At 44.7% G+C, this 17,151-nt stretch overlaps 1 protein-coding gene and 1 gene segment (V, D, J or C); one reads left to right on the top strand and one right to left on the bottom strand.

The window, feature by feature from the left end:
* Nucleotides 1-6,907: 6,907 nt before the first annotated feature.
* LOC129716322 (probable G-protein coupled receptor 139) lies at nt 6,908-11,164 on the bottom strand. The gene is made up of 3 exons (XM_055666190.1): nt 11,095-11,164; nt 9,654-9,728; nt 6,908-7,854 (listed from the first exon to the last, which is right to left on the bottom strand). Exons 1-3 carry the CDS (start codon nt 11,162-11,164, stop codon nt 6,908-6,910), a joined length of 1,092 nt encoding a protein of 363 aa, XP_055522165.1.
* A 3,199-nt stretch (nt 11,165-14,363) lies between these two features.
* Nucleotides 14,364-16,293, top strand: LOC129716324 (T cell receptor alpha variable 17-like). The segment is given in 2 exon segments: nt 14,364-15,283; nt 15,373-16,293. Coding segments are annotated over 2 exon segments (465 nt in total).
* The last annotated feature ends 858 nt before the right edge of the window (nt 16,294-17,151 follow it).

The following is a 17,151-nucleotide window of genomic DNA, read 5'->3' as shown; positions in this document are numbered from 1 at the left end:
GTTTACTCTCATTGTATGCTTCCTCGGTGAGTAGCTCTCGGAGGAGCATGGGCGAACGAAATAACATTTCCCCGGTGAGTCCCCGATTGATTATTGGTTCTGGATAATTTTAGCGAGCTAAACAGCCCCCGGCTCCACAGATGACCCGAGTGACGTCTCCCTTGGAGCTGTGTATAAAGTTGGTAACGTAGGGGAGGGCCAAGTTCCACCTTGCAGACTAATCAATACTGGCATTTCGAATTTGCATCACCATGCTCCCGCCACCCCCCCCCCCCCACCCCCCCCCCCCCCCCCCCCCCCCCCCCCCCCCACCGCCCCCTCCACTGTAACACTATATCCGAGCCAACACTCCCTGAAGGACGTGGTCCTGTGCTGGAGTGTTGTAGTGTAGGATTCCAACTGTCTGCCAATTTTGTGCAGATATACCTTGATTTGCTTCTGCCGCAGTCCAATGCCATGATAAAGACGTTCCTGGGACCCTCTGTAAGCCACTTTCATTGACCACATTACATGCTAATGAAGGAAAGAACTTGCAGAAGCTGGCTTAAATCATCCGCTTCAGCTACATATTGGGTTTATTTATCACCTGCACAGTGGGACAGTGAGGAGCTTTGTTTTGCAAATTACCAAATCAGATCAGATAATAAATAAATACGATTAAGGTCAACCTCAGTACCATAGATCCAGCAAAGTGAAAAGATGCGGTGTGCAAAATATTATTTTCAGCATTGTAGCGCGCGGGTTCCATAGACAAAGTCCAATGCATGCAATGTGTAACCGTGGATGGGACAGTTCCCCAGTGTTTAGTGGGACCGCTCAGCGTCCCGATAACAGGGCAGGAGAAACTGTTCCTGAGTCTGCTGGTGCGCGCTCCCAAACTACTGTATCTTATTCCCGACGGGGGCGGGGAGATGAAGGAATGATCTGAGACATCTTTGATTATTTCGACCGCATTTCCAAGACATCGTAAAGTGCTCACGGACCCCTACAATTGACCCGAGGCCTATTCCTCCAGAGTAGCGTTTGTTCCAAGTTAACGAGCACAAAATATTTTTTGAGGGTCACTTTTAATCAAGGGTCCTTTTTATTGTTTCCTAACCGGGTCATAGGTCTGAGTGCAGGAAATTCGGTAAGTCAGCCGCAATCATCAAAAAAAAGTAGAGAAGGCGAAGGGGTGATGCTTTCATGCAGCTACACCACTACAGAAAGCACCTATTCGTTGTACTGGTACAGACAACAAGCGGAGAATGTACCTGTGTTTATTGTGCGGCAGAAGTCTTGGGAGGGACAAGGGAGAGGCGAAGGATTCGGGACACGTTTCTTTTCGGAGCTGGACACCAAGACCAAGTGGAATAATTTAATGATCACCGGGTTGAAATTAACCGACTCTGGCCTGTATTACTGCGCTTTCGAAGGCACAGCGATGGAAAGCAGCGTCATATCAGTACGAAAACTCCAATTGCCTGTGGTGCAGAACACCTGCCTGTTGCCGGCTTTGTGAACACATGCCAAGTGCCACCGCAACGCTCAGTCACAGGCCGACAGGAAACCCTGGGTACTTCGGTTCAAGCTGTCAGCAACCGTTCCCATTGGAACCGTAGCCATGGAGGCGATTCAAAATTCGTGGAAATTGTTGCAAGATTCACCAGGGTATCCTAACGCAAATATCAATGAACAAAAAAAAGCATCAATTAAACATCGATGGCAGATGTCGAACAAATAATTTTTGTAACATCAATCCGCGTTGACATCCAACTGTCAATCAATTTGCGTGCCGAACGTACTACAGTCCACATATCTACTCATTGCACCCGGTGGAGCGTTTGTGCATGAATGCAGGGTGGGAGGGCTGCTGCGATTTGCATAGCTGGCTAGTGTCAACGTGGATGCATAGCTGTGGCAGTTTTATTGAACACCGGAGCTGGCTTTAAAACAATCCAATATCATTGAACCGGGGGCGAAGCAGATCCGGGTATTCCGACGTGTACAGACATTTTGGGCACCAGCATCATTCTGGTTACTTCCACAAGACTTCCACAACACAGAAGCAGTCCCTAACATAAGCAGTCCCTAACTTTAATTCCGCTTCACATTCCAACATGAAGGCCTCCGGCTTCCCCCAATGTCAGGGTGAAACCAAACTCGAACTAAAGGAACAACGTATATTCCATGTAACATCGGGAGCCTGGGAGCTCCAAACCGGCGTGGCCTTGTCGGCTTCGGGTGCCGCGGTCTCCAGCTGGGAAGCGGCCGTTTCAGGTGGCCCAGCCGCTGAGAGGACTCTCCCGACGCCGAGGCAAGCCCACCCGGTGAGAACGGCTAGGAACATCGGGCCTCCGTAGAGGCAATTGCGGTGGCCTCAATAGGCCTGACTTTGGGTGAATTTGGGGTTGGGGACTGGATATTGTGCCTTCCCCCACAGTGGTATCCATTGTGGGGGGATGATGTTTTTTGTCTGTACGTAATCCTGTTAGTCTTTGTCCAAGATGGCTGTCGTGAACGGAGAGTGGACGCTGGCGCGCTTTAGCTGCCGCCGCTCTCTCTTCACATTGTGTTTTTGATTTTTTGTTTTTGAAACATAGAAACATAGAAACATAGAAATTAGGTGCAGGAGTAGGGCATTCGGCCCTTCGAGCCTGCACCGCCATTCAATATGATCATGGCTGATCATCCAACTCAGTATCCCGTACCTGCCTTCTCTCCATACCCCCTGATCCCCTTAGCCACAGGGGCCACATCTAACTCCCTCTTAAATATAGCCAATGAACTGCCCTCAACTACCCTCTGTGGCAGAGAGTTCCAGAGATTCACCACTCTCTGTGTGAAAAAAAGTTCTTCTCATCTCGGTTTTAAAGGATTTCCCCCTTATCCTTAAGCTGTGACCCCTTGTCGTGGACTTCCCTAACATCGGGAACAATCTACCTACATCTAGCCTGTCCAACCCCTTAAGAATTTTGTAAGTTTCTATAAGATCCCCTCTCAATCTCCTAAATTCTAGAAAGTATAAACCAAGTCCATCCAGTCTTTCTTCATAAGACAGTCCTGACATCCCAGGAATCAGTCTGGTGAACCGTCTCTGCACTCTCTCTATGGCAATAATGTCCTTCCTCAGATTTGGAGACCAAAACTGTACGCAATACTCCAGGTGTGGTCTCAGAAAGACCCTGTACAACTGCAGTAGAACCTCCCTGCTCCTATACTCAAATCCGTTTGCAATGAAAGCTAACATACCATTCGCTTTCTTTACTGCCTGCTGCACCTGCATGCCTACCTTCAATGACTGGTGTACCATGACACCCAGGTCTCGCTGCATCTCCCCCTTTTCCCAATCGGCCACCATTTAGATAATAGTCTGCTTTCCTGTTTTTGCCACCAAAATGGATAACCTCACATTTATCCACATTATACTGCATCTGCCAAACATTTGCCCACTCACCCAGCCTGTCCAAGTCACCTTGCAGTCTCCTAGCATCCTCCTCACAGCTAACACTGCCCCCAGCTTAGTATGATCCGCAAACTTGGAGATATTGCCTTCAATTCCCTCATCCAGATCATTAATATATATTGTAAATAGTTGGGGTCCCAGCACTGAGCCTTGCGGTACCCCACTAGTCACTGCCTGCCATTGTGAAAATGACCCGTCACTCCTACTCTTTGCTTCCTGTTTGCCAGCCAGTTCTCTATCCACATCAATACTGAACCCCCAATGCCGTGTGCTTTAAGTTTGTAAGTTTGCTTTAAGTTTTGTACTGATTTCTGTTTTTAATTTGTGTTTCTGTGATGTATTTTTTATTTATTTTATTCTGATTATATGTTTTTATTCCTGTTAATCTCTGTAAGATGTCTTTGAGATGTCTGAAAGCCGCCCAAAAATAAAATTGATTATTATTATTATTATTATTATTATTATTATTATTATTATTATTATTATTATTATTATTATTATTATTATTATTATTATTATTATTATTATTATTATTATTATTATTCCCCCTGATATACACACAAAAAGCTGGAGTAACTCGGCGGGACAAGTAACATCTCTGGAGAGAAGGAATTAGTGACATTTCTGGTCGAGACCCTTCTTCAGACGATTCCCCCTGGCTAGTTTATATCAGTAACATCAAGATTTAACTCTCCAATATCATGTAACTCGCTTCCCCTCTGGCCCTTTCTCTTTCTTTCTTATCTGTTCAGGTCCTCTCATACCACTTCGGCCGATATTCCCGCTTTCTAACACACCTACCGGCACCCCACTGGGCCCCTATCCACTCTAGTCCAGTGCGTCACCATCACTCCCTTACTTAATTCCACTTTTAACGTCTTACCAGATTTGATCACCTGCACCCTTCGGAAGTCTCCACTTATCCCTCACGATTCGCTGACCCCCGCTATTCACAATAGAATTGAATTGAATTGGATTCAATTTATTTTGTCATTCAGACCTGCTCAGACCGTGCACAAGTTCCCACGTCCACAAGTTATAGTAGAAGTAGTCCATTCGGCCCATCGAATCTCCTCCGCCATTCAAGCATGGCTGATCTCTGCCTCCAAATCCTAGTTTATTGCCTTCGCACCATAACCCTTGACACCCGTTCTGATCAATAAAGTGTCTGACTTCAGCCAATATTCCGCGATTGGCCTCCACAGGCCCCTGTGGTAATGAGTTCCACAGATTAATTACACTCTGACTATTTCTCCTCACATCCTTTCCAAAAGAGCGCCCTTTAATTCTGAGGCTATGACCTCTAGTCCCAAGGCACTCCCAACTGTGGAGACCTCCTTTCCACATCCAATATATCTATGCTTTTCATTACTCTGTAAGTTTCGAAAACCCCACACGTCAACCTTCTAAACTCCAGCGAGTAGAGGCCCAGCGTTGCCAAACGCGCATCATATGCTAACCCACGTATTCAATAGACAATACACAATAGACTATAGACAATGGGTGCAGGAGGAGGCCATTCGACCCTTCGAGCCAGCACTGCCATTCAATGAGATCATGGCTGATCATCCACAATCAGTACACCGATCCTGCCTTCGCCCCATATCCCTTGACTCCGCTATCTTTAAGAGCTCTATCTAACCCTCACTTGAAAGAATCCAGAGAATCGGCCTCCATTACTTTCTGAGGCAGAGAGTCCAACCGATTCATAACTCCATGGGTGAAAAAGTTTGTCCTCATCTGCGTTCTAAATGGCCAACCCATAATTCTAAAACTGTGGGCCCTGGTTCTGGACTCCCCCAAAATTGGGAACATGTTTCCTGCCTCCATCGTGTCCAGTCCCTTTATAATCTTATATGTTTCATAAGATACCCTCACATCCTTCTAAGCTACAGTGTATACAAGTCCAGTCGCTCCATTCCTTCATCGTATGACAGTCCCGCCATCCGGGGAAATACCCTCGTGAATCTACGCTGCACTCCCCCCAAGAGCAAGAATGGCGACAACAACTGCACACAATACCCCAGGCGTGGTCTCACTAGGGCATGTGGAACTGCCGAATGACCTCTTTGCTCCTATACTCAACTCCTCTTGTTCTGAAGAACAACATGCATTAGCTTTCTTCATTGCCTGCTGAACCTGCATGCTTACTTTCAGTGGCTGATGAACAAGACCACCCAGAACACGTTGTACCACCCATTTTCCTAACTTGACACCATTCAGGTAATAATCTGCCTTCCTGTTCTTGCCATCAAAGTGGATAATCTCACACGTGTCCACATTACACTGCATCGGCCATGCATCTGCCCACTCACCCAACCTGTCCAAGTCACCTTCCATCATTATAGCAACCTCCTCACAGTTCACACTGCCACCCAGCCTTGTGCCATTTGCAAATTTGCTAATGTCACTTTTAATCCCTTCATCTAAATCATGAACTTACATTGTAACAGCTGCGGTCCAAGCCCCGAGCCTTGCGGTACCCAACTGCCAACCTTTCTGTAAGGGACCCATTAATCCCCACTGTTTGTTTCCTGTCTGCCAACCAGTTTTCTATCCATGTCATTACCCTACCCCAGTTCCATGTGCTCTAATTCTGCCCACTAATCTCCGATGTGGGACGATATCAAAGGTTATCTGAAAGTCCAGGTCACTACATCTACTGGCTCTCACTTGTCTATTTTCCTAGTTACATCCTCAAAACATTCTAGAAGATTAGTCAAGCATGATTTCCCAATCATTAATTCATGCTGACTCAGAACGGCCCTGTTACTGCTATCCACATGTACCGCTATTGAATATGTTATGATTGAATATAATATATAATATAACTGAATATAATTATAATGTTTTATACATTCTTCCCCACTACCGATGTTAGGCTAACTGGTCTATAATTCCTTGTTTTCTCTCTCCCTCCTTTCTTAAACAGTTAGATATCATTAGCTACCCTCCAATCCACAGGAACTGATCTTGAATCGATATAACATTGCGAAACGATCATCAATGCGTCCACAGGTTCCCTGGGATGCAGACCATCAGGCCGTGGAGATTTCTCAGCCTTCAGTCTACCCAACACCAGGTCCTTCTCAATGTGAATTTCATTCAGTTATTTCGTCACCCCAGATAATCTGGCCACTAGTACATCAGGAAGATTGTTTGTGTCCTCCTTAGTGAAGACTGTTCCATAGTACCTGTTCAACTCATCTGCCATTTCCTTGTCTCCCAAAATAAATTCACCCTTTTCAGTCTTCAAGGGTCAAACGTTGGTCTTAAATATATTTTTCCTGCGCAGCGACTCAAAGAGAACTTGCACATCTTGCATGTGTATGTGACAAATACACTTGACTTGACTTGACTTGACTTGACTTGACTTGACTTGACTTGACTTGACTTGACTTGACTAGACTTGACTTGACTTGAGGCTGATAAGGACAGAAACTAGACATCACTAACACTCACCTATTTCAAAATCATATCAACTTTATAATTTTCAGTGGTGGAAAATAAGACAGAAACTATCGGTAATGCGTAAGTTTTGAACCATGTTTTAATTAGTTTGAATGGGAATTGAACAACGCCCTTCAACTGTCTTCTGAACTTAATCTGCGTCCCCGCGTAAATGCACGAGTTGGTGCAAGAACTGAGGAGCTCCAGCATGTATCCGCTTTCCTGAAGGATAAACTTTGGATCAGCGGAATTGGAGCCGCTGGCATAGTTATTGCTGGTCAATTGCACAAATAGAAAATTCACGACATACGTCAATCGCAACAGGAGAAAACTACCCGATATCGCCATGAGTAAAATGATAGACTTCCTCCTGTTCTCCATCTCCGTGTCATTCTGTCTGTCTCCGTTGCTCTGGGCCCGGAGCCTCTTGCGGGCTTCATTCGCCTTTAGGATGTATCTGATGGTCAGAACATTGAGTAGAAAAATGAGAAGGAAAGGGACACATGGGTTTAACATCCGGTGCAGCCAGTCATAAACCCTCCATGCAATGGAAGAGTAGTACATTTGGTTTATCGTGCAGAACCAGGGCACGTTATCGACCACGTACACTGGCACGTATATAAAATAAGAAGGGACGTTCTTTAAACAACCCGCCGCACAGACAACTCCAATAACGGCAGCCGCGTTTTTCTCCGTGCAATATCTGAGCTTGCGTCGGTGACAGCAAATGGCGATGAATCGATCGAAGGTGAAGGCGACGGTCAACCAAACGGACGTGTCCTTGGATGCCCAGCTGAGGAGAATAATAAGTTTGCAGGCGGGAATGGTGGACAAAAAACTGACAGGGAAATACATAGCACGTAGCCGACTCAGTATCACTGCCGTGATAATGACGAGGAGATCCGCCACCGCCATGAACACGAGGTAGCGGGTGATACACTTGGCGAGGCCGCATCTTCCTTGCGCCAGGATCACAATGGTCAACGCGTTCGCCGTGTGAGAGAGATAGAGAGATAGAAAATCCAGTAACTAAAATAGCGTTTGCCTGTTACATCAACATGTTTGAATGGCGACGATGCATTCGTAATATTGCTCCCTGTCCCACTTAGGAAACCTGAACGGAAACCTCTGGAGACTTTGCGCCCCACCCAAGGTTTCCGTGCGGTTAACGGTGGTTTTTGTCAGTCTCCCTACCTGCTTCCACTACCTGCAACCTCCGGCAACCACCTGCAACCTCCGGCAACCACCTGCAACCTCCGGGAACCGCACGGAAACCATGGGTGGGGCGCAAAGTATCCAGCGGTTTTCGTTCAGGTTTGATAAGTGGGACAGGGGCATATATCTTTCACTGTTCCAACAGCGATTGAAACACATCAGTTTAACGACGGAAATTTGTTACATTTCGCAGATCATTGCAGATCAATCTAAACTTTAAAATTCCACTTAAATAACAGAGAGAAAGAAATAAGGCATAAAAGAAAATTAAGTCGTGGAATTTCAAAACGAACAATATTGGCAATAATGTGCAGGAAGGAACCGCAGATGCTGATTTGAACCGAAGGAAGACACAAAACGCTGGAGTAACTCTGCGGGACAGGCAGCGTCTCTGGAGAGGAATTCCAGATATGCTGTCTGTGCCGCTGAGTTACTCCAGCATTTTGTGTCTAATATTGAGAATAAACATGGCGAGAGTTTTAATCGTCTGCGAATTGACATCAAGTGAAGTTACAGAAGCTTATAAAACCACTCGTGGTAGCGGTTAAACGACACGAAAGTACACAAAAATGCTGGGGAAACTCAGCGGGTGCAGCAGCATCTAGGAGCGAAGGAAATAGGCAACGTTTCGGGCCGAAACCCTTCTTCAGACTGATGGACACGACCCGAGGCGGCTCAATGCACATCAATGCTATTGTGAAGCGAATGATCTGAAAGAGCGCAGCAGATCGCAGCAGATCGCGTGATTAATTGCAGTGACATGCAATCTCGTGGAGGGACAGCAGGCTTTGCAATACATGTAATAAATGTTGAAAATTCGTCCGCATTTGCTATGCATAGTTATGCGGAAGAGTGATTCATGGATACGTGGAAATAATATGAAACATGCACTGTATCCATGAAATCATTTAACCAAAGCCAAGCGGAAAATCCCAGTGCTACATTTCGGCCGAAGAAATGACAGATCGCTCAGTACTCAGCAAATACAGAAATATGGAAACACGAAAGGCACTGAATTATTCAGCTCAATGCTCGATGCAATTGTATACGAGACAAGAACCTTCACTCGCATACTGTAGCTGGGAAAATAGTTATTTTTCTGTCTCACTGCCTTCGACCTTTACTGCCACACGGTGATAAGAACGGAAATACATTATCACGGTAGCCAATTATTGCAGAACATCAGCGGTAGCATTATGGGGCTGAATATCTACAATGAAATATAATTAATACAAAATGTCTTCGATCAGGAAAGACCTGGGGAATGGGAACCGGAAAGGCAAGCACGCATATACAATTAAGGATAAGTACTGTTAGTGTCGGTTATTAGTTTAATATCTTTGTATTTATGGTTCGATATTTATTTATTACATGCCATTGCGAAACGCAATGATGGATGCATATATTAAAAGTGGCAACGCGGGACACTAACTCGGGGAGCCCTTCTAGAGGTGCAACCACGGAGCCAATTTGCGATCCATTCAGCTATCTCTCCTTGGATCCCATGAGATCTAACCTCCCAGAGCAGCCTACGACGCGGCACCTTTGTCGAACGCCTTACTAAAGTCGTTGTACACGACAACCACATTTCTGCCCTCATCTTCATTTTTGCTCACGTCTTCAAAAAGCTCAATCAGATTTGCTAGACAGGAACTCCCGCGTACAAATCTATGCTCGCTGTCCCGAATCAGCCCTTGCCCATCCAATTGCCTGTATATCATATCGCTCGGAATACTCTCCAGTAACTTACCAACTACAGATGTTCAGCTCACCGGCCTATAGTTCCCAACATTTTCCTAGCAGCCGTTCTTGAAAAGAAGCATAACATTTGCCACCCTCCAATCCTCTGGAACCTGTCCTGTATTTAAGAACGATTTATAAATTTCAACCAGGGCTCCCGCAATTTCCTCTCTAGTTCCTCGCAATGTCCTCGGATGTATCTGATCAGGCCCCGGTGATTTGTCTACCTTCAAACACGACAGCACCTTCAGTTCTTCCTCGACGGTTACCCTGGCTGCCCTTCTAAATATATCTGTAAATAGTTAATTAACAGTTAAAATATGTCCATGGCTACTCGAGAACATCGACCGTTTTCAGTAGACGTGGAGCAAATAAAATAACGTGAAAGAGGTAAATATTCAAACAATGATATTTGGAGCATTATTGTGGCATCGTCGTCTTTGTGTTAGGTATCGATTACATATCAAGTTATTAAGGGATAGAAACATAGAAATATAGAAATTAGGTGCAAGAGTAGGCCATTCGGCCCTCGAGCCTGCACCGCCATTCAATATGATCAGGGCTGATCATCCAACTCAGTATCCCGTACCTGCCTTCTCTCCATACCCTCTGATCCCCTTAGCCACAAGGGCCACATCTAACTCCCTCTTAAATATAGCCAATGAACTGGCCTCGACCACCCTCTGCGGCAGAGAGTCCCAGAGATTCAACAACACTCAGTTCCAGAGATCCTCTGTGTGAAAAAAGTTCTTCTCATCTCGGTTTTAAAGGATTTCCCCCTTATCCTTAAGCTGTGACCCCTTGTCCTGGACTTCCCCAACATCGGGAGCAATCTTCCTGCATCTAGCCTGTCCAACCCCCTTAAGAATTTTGTAAGTTTCTATAAGATCCCCTCTCAATCTCCTAAATTCCAGAGAGTATAAACAAAGTCTATCCAGTCTTTCTTCATAAGACAGTCCTGACATCCCATGAATCAGTCTGGAGAACCTACTCTGCACTCCCTCTATGGCAATAATGTCCTTCCTCAGATTTGGAGACCAAAACTGTACGCAATACTACAGGTGTGGTCTCACCAAGACCCTGTACAACTGCAGTAGAACCTCCCTGCTCCTATACTCTAATCACCGCGGAGGCACAATGATGGGAGGTGTACAATAGCCATGTCAAGCAGAGTAAAGTGGCTGAAAATATAATTAACACAATAAGCTGCTTTGGACTGTTCGTCCTCAATATCCACACGTTACCTGGGACACCGAACGCTGCCAGAGCTGAATAATAAACTGCAAAGACCGGGCCGTTCCCAGGCGCGTGCATTTTCCGTGTGAACGCAGTGCTGATCGCTTGCACTCTGAAGCAAGCACCTCGCCCCATCTATTTATGCCAGGCGGCCGTCCCTGGGGCGGCGGTTGCCATGGATCATCAGTGTTGTTAGTCACAATTTTCCGAACAAATAGATTCTCGCTGTTTTAACGCTGATCCGAATTAATGGACGAGACAATTCTTGGAGCGATCATAACAGCGTTTGAAGACGTTCTGGATATACAATACAATACAATACAATACAATATTTATTGTCATTTGAACATCAGTGAGGCTCAAACGAAAGTCTGTTTCTGCAGCCATACAAACAAAAATGATTCCTACTCGACACACAAGCAAATTAATTCATACAAACATCCATCAGAGTGAACCTCCTCCTCACTGTGATGGAAGGCAAAGTCATTTATCGCCCCTGCTCTCCATTTTTCAACCGATGATGAAGCCCCTGGTGGGGGAGGGTAAGTCCCCCGGCCATTTTAGGTCGCGCCGGGCGATGTACGGCCCCGCACCAGGTCTAATTGTCATAGTTGGAGTTTAATGTATACATGCAAATCATATATTTCAGAGGGAAGCACGGCTGCTGGTTTAAACCGAAGATAGACACATAAAGCAGGAATAACTCAGTGGGACAGACAGTATCATAGTTTAATTTCGTTTAGTTTGTAGATACAGAGTGGAAAAACGGCCTTTCGGCCAAATTGGTCCGCGCCGACCAGCGATCCCTGCCTATTAACATATTAACACTATCCTTCACCCAATAGGGACAATATTTACATTCACCAAGACAAATAACCAACAAACCTGTACGCCTCTAGAGTGTGGAGGTAACCGAAGATATCGGAGAAAATCCACGTAGATCACGGGGAGAACATACATACTCCGTACAGGCAGCACCCGTAGTCGGAATCGAACCCGGGTCTCCGGCGCTGCATTCAATGTAAGGCGGAAACTCTACCACTGCGCCAGCGTGACCAGCATCTTCTCTGGAGAGAATGAGTGGGTGACGTTTCGGGTGAGACGCTTCTTCAGCCAGACATTGTCTAATGTAAATCATATGATAACTTTAAGCACAAATTAAGATGATGGTGTGGACTACAATAAGGATTTCGGATGACAGGCAAATCCACTAGCGAAACTAAACCTTGTTCGGTGTAAAAAGGCGCGGGGATGCGCTTGCTAAATTGGTTTAAGAGTCAAAAGGCAGAGGTGAGCAGTTGTTTATCGGACCTGAGTGAGGATTTCAGTGCCGCTATCCTTAGTGTTGTGTTAAGAACCATTCGTCTTTCTTTCGTGCTTGCCAATGAGTCGCCTTTAGCTTCACACGACTAATATAATGGGGGCGCAAAAACGCACGGACACGATCGATATTCCTTCTGTCTAAATATCTGATGATCCGATAAAGTATTTGGTCCATGATTTCTCTCCAGTAAGGCTTCCAGGTCGAAGAAGGACTGAGAGTTGCACCACGGAAAAGAGTACATTGGTCAAGTGAGTGCGTACTGACCTGCAACCGGTAACGACACTAATCCTCCATTGATCCCGATTTCCCTACATTCCCGTTTTCACACGCAGCCGTCCCTTCTCGAAATAGCAATGGCTAGTCAACTTGCCGGTGCGCAGGCAGAATAATATCGCAGGAAACAGTTGCGCCCATAAGAACCCCAAGTGGCTTAATGCCCCTGTCCCACTAAGGAAACCTGAACGAATACCTCTGGAGACTTTGCGCCCCACCCAAGGTTTCCGTGCTGTTCCCGGAGGTTGCAGGTGGTTGCCGGAGGTTGCCGGAGGTTGCAGGTATTGGAAGCAGGTAGGGAGACTGACAAACACCTCCGGGAACCTCCCGGATCCGCACGGAAACCTTGGGTGTGGCGCGATGTCTCCAGAGGTTTACGTTCAGGTTTCCTAAGTGGGACAGGGGCATAAGGGAAGAATGTAGAAATGTCAATCAAGCACGACACGACACGTCAGTATTGAACCAGTTTTAACGACAATGGACAATGGGTGCAGGAATAGATCATTCGGCCCTTCGAGCCAGCATCGCCATTCACAGTATTCATGGCTGATCATCCACAATCAGTACCCACTACCTGCCTTCTCCCCATATCCCTTGACTCCGCTATCTATAAGAGCTGTATCTTACGCACTCTTGAAAGTATCCAGAGAACCGCCCTCCAATGCCTTTTGAGGCAGATAGTTCAACAGGTTCACAATTCTCTGGGTGAAAAACATTGTTCTCATCTCCGTTCCAAATGGCCTACCCCTCATTCTTGAACTATGTAGGTATGTTACAAAACCTACCTGAATCGTCATTGGGAATCTGCCCTCAGCCATGTCGGCGATTTTGGCGCTGTTTGGAGGGGGCGGGTTTAAAACGCGATTTTTACTAGGCTGTACTAATCGCACATGTTCAGCCTAGTAAATCATTAACGAAAAATCGCTGCAAGACCCGGTCGCAAAAGGTATTATTAGTTTTATAGGCCTCGATAATATAGTTATAATAGTTTTAAAATTACTCTCTGATTTCGCAACCTCTCGCAGCCCCAGGGTTTTATAAAGCAAACAATTAAAGGTATGTACCTTATTTTTACATTAAATGGGGCATATATATAACCCTGTATTTCAAGTTATCTATAGCGAGTAGTTCATTTTGGGATTTTTATATCCCGCAGCATTTTTCTCGGCATTTGAGGGCACTAATCCAGCGCTATGTCAACATTCTAAACCAGCGCGTTCCACATGAACCCACTAGAAAGACGATTTAAATGGGCATTTATTTACAGCAATTGAACACTAAATTCCTTCCATTTGGCCTATAAATTAATGTAAATTAGATATAAAAATCATGTTATATTGTGAATTATTTGTGAATAATCTTTGGACACTTAGGCTATTTAAAAATGTTAATCTTTCCTTAAGAAATGGGCGTTTGACTATCCAAGATCACAGCTTTTTTGTAATGTCCATTGAAAATCAATAGGGAACAAGATGCTAATTTCCGAGTATGAAAATGGTCATAACTTTTTTAATGATTGAGATATGAAAGTGAATTTGGTGTCAAATTAAACTTATTGTTATGCTTTATCTGATGGGATAAATTGCAGACTTGATTTTTTTAATCTCAACATTTTGTAACATTGCTAAACTATGGCTCCTGGTTTTGGACTCCCCCAACAACATCGGTAATATATTTCCTGCCTCCACCGTATCCAATCCCCTAATAAGCTTATATGTTTCAATAAGATCCCCTCTCGTTCTTCTGAATTCCACGCTTAACAAGCCCAGTCGCTCCATTCCTTCAACATATGACTGTCCCACCATCCAGGGAATGCACCTGGTGAACCTACGCTGAACTCCCTCAATAGCAACAATGCCCTTCCTCAAATTTGGAGACGAAAACTGCGCACAATACTCCAGGTGTGGTCGCTCTAGGCCTCTGTATAACTGTAGGACCTCATTGCCCCTATACGCAACTCCTGTTGTTATGCACGCCAACACGCCAATGGTGTTCTTCACTACCTGCTGTACCCGCATGGGTACTTTCAGTGACTGGCGAATAAGGACATCCAGATCACGTTGTACTTCCCATTTTCCTAACATGGCAGCATTCAGATACTAATCTGCCTTCCTGTTTTAGCGCTGTGTTTCTGGCGCTGCGGCCATTCTCCACCAGTTGCTCCACCGTGATGGGCCACTTCGCTGATAGGAGCTCAGCATGCCTAGCCCAGTCCGTTTTATCGAAAGGTGGGGTTCCGGTTACGCACCATAAGTGAGCAGGACCTTCTTGCCAGGTTTGTGTACATGGGGTTCCACTCTTCGACAATGGATGCGGCTCTCAGCAGGGTCTCTTCTATATCCCGTATTCTATGTTTCTATGTTTCCCAGCTCTCCCACACCCCACTCTCCGGCTCCTCCTTTCTTCTTCCGGTACAAAGATGTGAACCCCACGTGATATACACTTCCGTAGCTGTTTCCTGTCATCGGCGACTGTTACCACCTTAATTCAGTAGGTATTCTCTGAAGCGAGGGTGCGTCATTTGCTTCTGAACACAATTCTCTAGATGTTTTCCTCAATGCAGCAGAATCTATTTTCCATCTTCCTCGCGTTGCTGATACGTAAGTGCCAGAGCTGTTCACAAATAATACACTGTCGCATATTTACTTATGCAATCTTACGCGACCGCATTTTTATTTATTTCTCTCAGGTCGTTGTCTTTCGGACGGGGTCTGGCAGATTCCGCCCGCCATTATTGTCCAGAATGGAGAGTCGACTCGGATCAATTGTACCTACGAGAAATACATTTATGCCATGCAGTGGTACCGACAGAAACGTGGACAACGACTAGAAAGGTTAATCACTCGAAGAGCGGCTGGGAGAGAGATGAATGGTCGTTTTAAATTAGATTTCACACCTGCTGACAAGCGCGGCCAGTTCATCATCGAGGGCATCGAACCCGCCGACACGGCGGTGTATTACTGCGCGACATATACGCACACTGAGAGAAACCGCGGCGGTCCCCACACAAAAACGTTTCTCCTGTTTACAGCTGCTGCCGGCTCAGATGGCGCCGGTTGTTTTTGTGTGTTTTTTAATGTTTACATTTTTAATGTTTAATAAATCAACACAAAAATGAAAAAATACACGTTAATAAGGAACACTCAAATAATGCACACAAGAAAAATACAAAAATAAACAGAAACATAAAATAAATAGAAATAAATTTAAAAAATGGTTAAAAAAAAAAAATTATATATGATTTTTATGTGGACAAGCTTTTCCCTTTGAGAATAGGGAAGCTTCAAACAAGAGGACATGTCTTCGGAATTAAGGGACAGAAGTTTAGGGGTAACATGAGGGGGAATTTCTTTACTCAGAGAGTGGCAGCGGTGTGGAATGAACTTCCAGTGGAAGTGGTGGAGGCAGGTTCGATGGTATCATTTAAAAATGAATTGGATAGGCAGATGGATGAGAAGGGAACGGAGGGTTATGTTATGAGTGGAGGCAGGTGGGACTAAGGGAAAATGATTGTTCGGCACGGACTTGTAGGGCCGAGATGGCCTGTTTCCGTGCTGTAATTGTTATATGGTTATATGTTTATAATTAATGATAATTAAGAATGAAGAGTGCTTATAAACTACGAACCTATCTCCAATGACGTATTAGAAGTAATTCATTACACCTTTTCTGTTTTTTGATATTTGTAACTCTATTTTCTGTCTTTCTATCTATATAAAAAAACCACCAGAAGTAGGTATGTTGCAAAACCTACCTGAATCGTCGCTGCGAATCTGCCCCAGACCCGTGTGTGCGATTATGGCGCTGTTTAGAGGGGGCGGGTTTAAAACGCGATTTTTTACTAGGCTGTTCCAATCGAAGATGTTCAGCCTAGTAAATCATTAATGAAAAATCGCTGAAAGACCCCGTCGCAAAATGTATTATTATTTTTATAGGCATCGAATAATAGTTATAATAGTTTTAAAATCACTCTCTCAACCCGCGACCTCTCGCAGCCCCAGGATTTTATAAAGCAAACGACTAAAGGTATGTACCTTATTTTTACATTAAAAGGGGCTTCTTAAGACCCCTTTATACAAAGTTTACTATAGCAAGAAGTTCATATTAGGCTCTTTATATCCCGCAGTATTTTTCTGGGCATTTGAGGGCACAAATCCAGCGCAATGTGAACGTTCTAAACCAGCGCGTTCACAGGAACCCACTAGAAAGCTGATTTAAAATGGACTTTAATTTACAGCAATTGAACACTAAATTCCTTCCATTTGGCCTATACATTGATGTAAATGAGATTAAAAAATCATGTTTTATTGTGAATTTTTTGTGAATATTATTTGGACACTTAGGCTATTTAAAAATGTTAATCATTTATTAAGGAATGGATAGATGTTTAGATCTAGTAATTGAAGTTTGAAATTAGCTACAATTGGGTAACTAACTAATTATATGCTTTAATTTCAGGTCATCCAAG

This window comes from Leucoraja erinacea, unplaced genomic scaffold, assembly GCF_028641065.1.
Source record: "Leucoraja erinacea ecotype New England unplaced genomic scaffold, Leri_hhj_1 Leri_208S, whole genome shotgun sequence".
NCBI classification, from domain to species: Eukaryota; Metazoa; Chordata; class Chondrichthyes; order Rajiformes; family Rajidae; genus Leucoraja; species Leucoraja erinaceus.
This window is presented reverse-complemented; position numbering and strand designations above follow the sequence as displayed.